The 7,280-nt window shown below is 38.5% G+C and overlaps 1 protein-coding gene across 1 annotated transcript; it reads right to left on the bottom strand.

Moving 5' to 3' along the window:
- Positions 1 to 711: 711 nt before the first annotated feature.
- On the bottom strand, positions 712 to 5,846 carry LOC105037851 (uncharacterized). The gene is made up of 3 exons (XM_073242435.1): positions 5,586 to 5,846; positions 5,331 to 5,474; positions 712 to 1,116 (listed from the first exon to the last, which is right to left on the bottom strand). Exons 1-3 carry the CDS (start codon positions 5,763 to 5,765, stop codon positions 973 to 975), a joined length of 468 nt encoding a protein of 155 aa, XP_073098536.1. The 5' UTR covers positions 5,766 to 5,846; the 3' UTR covers positions 712 to 972.
- Positions 5,847 to 7,280: the final 1,434 nt, after the last annotated feature.

The following is a 7,280-nucleotide window of genomic DNA, read 5'->3' as shown; positions in this document are numbered from 1 at the left end:
GGTCCCGCCATACTTTAAGCATTAGTGGTCCAAAGTTCACAAAAACAACAAAGAAAACTAATTTGGCAACATGTAAACACTTTGATTTAAACGCAACCTTCTATTTTTTTAGCAATCAATCTGATTCAAGTGCAACCTCTCCTTAACACCTGATATTATTCCATTTGTTTTTGGCATCTCAATAATTTTTTAAGAAATAAACATCAAAGATAATACCTTGGATTAGTAGTTAATCTCCACTGTACTACACCAACCAAGATTTCTAAGATCCTATTAATTATTCGAGATCTAAAAGATATCAGAGTTCTTCTCAAAAGTTTCTCACCTTCCATCTCAGTGGAGACAAACCAAAATCGTCTCATTCTGTATTAGTCATCCACTAAGATGGCTGATATCCCAAACTTTGAAAACGTTCACAGAAGGGGTTATTCAGGAAATAGCATAATGCATATGTGATCTTGCAAACACAAAAAAAAGAATTCATTTGCAAGTCATAGATAATTGTGGGTGTTTTTCACAACATAACCCTAAAAAACTCAACAACTTTCCATTTTGGCCAAAATAAATCAATTTTGTGATAGTTCATCCGGACATTACTCACCTACAGAGAATTGTGAACATGATAGTTAGAAATAAGAATCCACAATGCCAATGCAATAGACACAAGTGTCTAGAGAGTATACGGTCATAGCAACGGCACAGACTCGAAAATTTCAACTACTGATAGTAGCCTTTCCTCCAAAGTCTTCAACTGTTCACATTGTCTGATGCATAAATAGAAAAGAAACTAAAAATAAAACATAGAAGGCATAATAAAGCCTGTATGTAGAAAGCAGTATAGGATCAATTCTACAACAAGATGCTCCAAATTTTCGAGCATTACATTCATAAAGCAAATAAAGCTTTTCTTTTTTTTTGTTAATAGATGCAAATAAAGCTTTAATTGCAGCTCAAGTAAAAGAAAACATCCCTTTATAAATTGCTAGGTACAGCAAGGTACTTGGTGTAACGCGCATGAGCTATGATCTTTCCAGACTTCTTCTTCCTTAACTCTACAGTGGCAACCCCCACAGCCTTTCCAGCCCGTAGAACCTTCACCTCTATCTCAATGTCTTCCTGTATTTACCAAACAATCAAACAATTTCTATCAACCTTGCCCATAGAAGATATCATTTTAGAATCAAGAAGTTATTTAAGGATGTTGCTCAAAGTTTCTTCATTCAGCCTAACTGCGTCCATGGTGCACAGAATGATAATACAGTCCCAAAATATTTAAAAAAAAAAACACAGAATGCAACAGCGAGGAGGGTCTATGATCGTCCTTTTCAAAACCAAAATCAGCCAGGAAAGTTAAAGGATGCTTAACTCATATGTTTTCCCCCTCATCGTGACCAGAATGCTTGTCCTCTAGATGACTAAATGCGATGTTGTGCTTTAGGCCCACCTTTTGAGTAATTCATAGAGACATCTGGTATTTGCTATTTAAAGAAGAAAAGTTTGTATCTTGCTACAATTATGTTGATAGGCAATCACCAAAAGTTCTCAACCTCAAAGGATCATGCCTCCATAGGACCTAGCACATGATATGAGGATTGCAAACTAAGTTTAAGGTTAATTCTATTTTATTTGGAACCTTCGTTTTTCACATTATAATTCTATTTTATCTTACTTTCAAATCTGAGCTTTTCCAAAATGAATATGCTCTTCTTGGCATCGCATGATTGTATGTTGACTAAAGGTGCGACTTGGAAACATAAATCTAACATGGGCAACCAACCCAACTCAAACCCAAACCAGATTAGTATATAAAAGTGCCTAACCCAATGCAAGCGAAACCTAAACCCTACAATGCACAACATCTGAACCCAAGAAACAGCTCTCAATCCAATTTAGTTTAAGTCTTGTTGGGCCAACAAAAACCAACCTAAATTTGTTCCAGTAGAAAGTTTTAGAGTGGGGTCATGTCCAGGTTTGGGTGGTTGAATTCATAATTTGGTTGGGTTAGGTTTGGGATAGGCATCCCCTTAGCTGGATTGGGCTTGGGTTGGCACCCAAAACACAACCCAACCCACCTGATTTGGCCCAAGCATTGACAATCTAAAACCAATTTACAGAGAGAGGATAAGGGAGGACATTGAAAGCCATGACTGAAACTTTCATTCGTAAAATAAGGAGGCAAGCTACAGGTCCAATGCAAATTACAAGAAAATATCACAATGATCCATAGAAGGTTGAGATTTAACAGAGACATGGAAAGATTATAAGGTAATTGATAAAAGTGTGACTTTCAGAAACACGTAGAAAAGGAACTTAAGGAATCCTCAAGCAAGAAATTTAACAATAAAAGAATTATGTTAAATTTCACCAATGCATTTACATTTGCCTTCATAAAGTTGCATTTAACAATTTTGAATTTTACCTTGCTGTAAATCCAATCTGAAGCAAATTAAAACTATTGATGAACATAAAAAAGCTCCACCCTGGTTATAACAAAACCTCAATGCCATTCCAAACTAAAGTCAAATGTGGCAATATGACCAAAAGTGTTGACCTTGCATATGACAACACAGTGTCCTGTTATAATTTATAATCATAATGTCAAGAGCTCACCACTCCAAACAGAACATCTACCATACTGTTTACAAATCAGAGCATATGATTTCAGCAAATATCTTGAATATTGCATCTCCATCTCAGGCCAAATTATGTGATAAACTTTCCAAGAAAACTCAATGGGCTAAGCTTGTCCTTGAGATCCAATGGTCATTCAATACATGCTTTTACAAGTAGCTGTTTTTCATGGACAGCAATTCAGCAGTCTTCAGAGTTGCTGAGGGCTCAGCAAAATTGTCATGCAGAAAGATCTTCTTTACAGGATGCACCACACTATCCATTCCATGCTAACTTTTTACCACTTGTTTCCTTGAAAAAAAATGAAGGACTTAATATAGTGGCTCTTTGTCTTACTTGATATCTTCTATGCGGGAACCCAAGAATCAACAACCAAGAAGGTTGATAAATTCATGCAGAAATACTGCCCAATAAATCCATTGCAAAGGAAGATCCAAGTACAACAGAATTTGATGCGGCTTGTTACTTTTAAATCTATCTTATGCTTAAGATATATCTTGCCACCTAATGCATGTAATTTAGCAATTGCACATCTTACTATGGTGGATACATGGTTATGTATTAGAAAAGTAGATCAATTACAAGCTGAATAACACATAATTCTTTAAATTGATGTACAATATGATTTTTTTTGAAACAATTTCAGCCTGAAACACCAAAACTATACATCTAGTGGTACTAAACAATATAGATTATTCTTAAATATTCCATATGTGTTGATTCAGAAGGATCACAAAACTAGATGTGGACCACTTTAGAAACTATGGGGACAACTAGACAATGCCCAGGAGTGAGATCCACCACAACACAAAGCCGAATTACGTACCAAACTTTCGAAGGCCATAACTTACCCATACAACATCCAATTGATGTGCTTTTTTCTCAAAATTGGTTAACTTCTCAAGCTCTACGATATAGTGCCACCCCTTAAGGGTGCACTGGGTGCAGCGCACTGAGCAATCAGACCAAATTTCATCATTTTAGGCTCAAAAAAAATTGGATATATGCAAAAATTTGCTTTTTGGGAAAACATTTGACCAGGCATATCTCGCAATCCGGGAAGAATCAAGTAGCTGCAAATAAAGTCGATACAAAAGTCAAAATCTATCTCTTATAAGATTTTAAATCTTTCATTATTATTTCTACTAGACATATCTATTTAGCGAATGTTGTATCCTCTTTTAACTAAAAGAGAAATCCGACCCAAATTGTGCAAGAAGAACTTACTAGTATAAATAGAGCCTATATAACTAAGGTTATTATTGATTGATGAAAGAAAAAAGGAACTAGATGCAACTTTCACCAATTTTTTTATTTCTTAATGTTTTTAAGGATATTCAAGTTAAGCAGGTCGAAGGAATTACTTCCTTCTCCGTGATCGGATCATATGTTGTCTCTTGTTGCTCTAATGAGCTATTTGCCATTTTAAAACTATGCATGTTCTACATTCTTCTAAAGAGTAAGTTATGCCAAACATCTGTCTGCAACAAAGCAGAAAAAGATCCCATGACCACCATAATGAGCAAATAAATCAGGACATTGACTTGGATTCAGGTTGTGCATGTATTCCAAAATTCTTCATTTCCTATGCCATTACAGCTCCATAGCATCATCTTCAAAAAAACACAAGGAATGCATCCTTTCTTAAATACTATTCAATTCAAATTCAATGAATCCCACCCTCAAACCTAAATTGAATCTGATTCTCTACCCCACTAGATGTCCCTGCCATTGTAATAAGATCTAAAGTTATTCATTAAACCACCATAGTCTTCTCAGCAAGTCTCACCAAGCTTAGTTTATTCTGCATGAACATCTTCAACAGCTATACCCTAGAATACGTGAGGCTGAAAAAGGCGCCACTGAAAAACAGTATATCAAAGTTGTGTCTTTGGGATGATACCACATTAAGGACCATTCATCTACTCTGATACCATTCACCCATTAACTAACCTAAGACTACTCCACATTACCCAAATCTGGCAAGAAACAGATTACCACATGACCCTAACCTAATGATGGTTAGTTTTATGCCCCTAAATGCCATGTGAATACCTGATCCTGTCTGAGCTAGCTCAGTTCTCAGCAAGTTGCACAGAGCTCAGTTCACTCTAATGTGAACATTTTAAACAACTATACCCAATAAAGGAGCACTGCATAAAGAAGCATCAAAGCACGGTCAAGTGGATATTTAACTTGATTATGGTGTCTGCTAACTATTACCACATTTTAGGACCTATATCCAGTCTGATCCTACCAAAAAATGATACAATCTAAGATGATATATAGTTTTAGCAACTTTCCTAAATATTAATGAATCACATGTAGTGACAAGCAATTTTATGCCCCCAAATACCATCAAACTAGTTGATATATCCTCCAAAATTCAAATTGACTGCTCTTTCCAGCAAACACGGTTTAAAGAAGAAAAAATATTGGAAACAGACAGATTTGATCGCTTCTAAACTCGAATTCCCCAAGCACCATCAAGAATGCTGAATTTTCCATCCTTAAAACTTCAAAGTTATCCCCCGCTCGAAAAATAATAGCAGTAAAACATTCTACAACAAAGAAAATTTGCTTGCAAACTTAGAAACAGCTCAAATTACACACAAAAAAAAAAAAACCCTCCAAAATATAGAAATTGACATGTTTCCGAAGGAAAAGAAACGAGTTCTTATTAAAAGAAGGGAACGCACATGGACAAAGGCGGCATCCAAGTAGGCGATGCTCATCTCCAGTGGGGAACCCTTGGTCCGAGCCCCAGCCGTGTAGAAAGCGGCGGACCCGACCAAATCGACCAGTGAAGCGGTGGCGCCGCCGTGTAGAAAGTTGCCGGTGTTCTGTATGGAGACATCATGCAAAGAACGAGCAGGATTAGATTGGAGAAGATCGGGAGACCGGGAGGAGGGAGGGGAGTTTCAGGCGGCGGTGACACGGGTAGAAGGGCTTACAAGGAGGCGGGGAGGGACGGTCATGGAGCAGAGGAGGCGGCCGGGCTCGACGAGGTCGACGCGGAGGCCATGGAGAACGAAGGCGTCGTAGAATTTCGAAGGGAGGGTGTCGAGGGACGGGGATGGGAGGGTCTCCTCCGCTGCTGCCTCCAGCGATCGCTTCACAGCCTCAAAATCCATGGGTGGGAGCCGTGGAACAGTGGAGGTGGAGTTGGGGCTCGGTGGAAAGGCTTATTTGATCAAGACCTGCAGCGTGGAAAAGGGAGATTACACTAGATAGGAGCTAGTCCGGCGCACATATTGCATTCCAGCAAAGAAACGCATTTGATGCATGCCAAAATAGTAATGATAACAATTAGAACGATAAAATTAAAAAAAATATATTTATTGATTTATTTATTTGAGGTATCATTTAAAATTGGGTGTTTAAATGCCGAAAATGCACATAATCTTGTCAATGAGAATAATGCGAGAGAAGATATCTAATTAGAATCTTAGATTAGAAAAATATTTAGAAGATTAAACTACATGTCTCCTAATTATCATGATTCGATGTTATCGTTAAGTAAGTTTTATTAATTAATCTTAATGATATTTTGATCAACAACTTTGGCAGGTACAATATTTTTGTTATATTTTTTTTCTAGTTCTTTCATTTTATAATATAATAAAAATAATAATATTTTAGAAAGTCGCATAATTTAATAAATATTAGAAATTTATTAGAGACCACTTCACATTCCTACCTCTATGCACTACTTTAGCACTCTTTTTTTTTTTTTTTTAACCCCAAAGAAATATAATTTTTCACTTGATATTGGATTTATTGAGTTTCTAAACCTAAGAACCCGACTTCATCTAGGCTTGGGTCACAGTGATCGCATTGGTTTTAGTCACAGGCCTGATCTCCTTTACCATATTGTTTGAAAGAATGCTCTATATACCGTGACCCTCCACTTCTTAAGATTATCTTATATACCCCAACTTCATCTAGGCCTGGGTCAGAGAGATCGTGATGGTTTTAGCCATTAGCCTTGTTGCGGCCAATCCCCTCATCGCCTGATCACTAAAAATGAGCATCTGCAAGAGAAGTCCACACTAACCGGAGATGCCTCCGGTGGGACCCTCCGACGGTCAAGTCAGAGAGGAGACTAGGCAACAGTAGAAAAAAGTCAGAAGAACTCAGCGAGAGAGAGAGTAAGAACTAGAGAGAGTGAGTCCAGGAGCTTCGAAAGAACCTCCTTACAGCATTGTTGCCTTCCCCGTTTTATAGTAGAGCGCGGCGTGGTGCCGTCATTAATGGCGCAGACAACTGAAGGAGTTGTCAAATCGTCGGAGGCTGTCAGAATCGCCGTAGACTGTCAAGTCACCGTGGGTTGTCAAATCGCTGGGATTAATCCATGTCCTTGGCAGGATAATGTCCCAGGGCGGCTATGCCGTATGCCTTTATCAGGACGGCAGCCCTCAGCAGTCGTACGACGTTTGGGGGAGCCGACCGGCCATACGTCGGCATTTGGTTGTGGGATGTCGGGTGAAGATCCAAGAACCCTCCAACGGTCAGTCTGGCGCATTGCGGGAGTCGGAGATCGGGCTCCGTCGTTCGGCCAGTCGGGAATGGAAAGGGTCTTCCCGACCGACATATCTTCAATCGGACGGTGTCGGTAGTCGTCGGTCGGTGCAGTCGGTAGAGTCGGA

The sequence above is a fragment of the Elaeis guineensis genome, chromosome 8 (genome assembly GCF_000442705.2).
Source record: "Elaeis guineensis isolate ETL-2024a chromosome 8, EG11, whole genome shotgun sequence".
In the NCBI taxonomy this organism is placed as follows: Eukaryota; Viridiplantae; Streptophyta; class Magnoliopsida; order Arecales; family Arecaceae; genus Elaeis; species Elaeis guineensis.
Note: the sequence above shows the minus strand (reverse complement) of the source record. Positions and strands in the feature narration are given on the sequence as shown.

Coding starts and splice junctions, on each gene's coding strand:
- LOC105037851 (XM_073242435.1), bottom strand. CDS start 5,765: ATGGATTTTGAGGCTGTGAAGCGATCGCTGGAGGCAGCAGCGGAGGAG. Junction 5,475..5,585: donor CCGTCCCTCCCCGCCTCCTT/GTAAGCCCTTCT, acceptor GTCTCCATACAG/AACACCGGCAACTTTCTACA. Junction 1,117..5,330: donor TGGATGCCGCCTTTGTCCAT/GTGCGTTCCCTT, acceptor TGGTAAATACAG/GAAGACATTGAGATAGAGGT.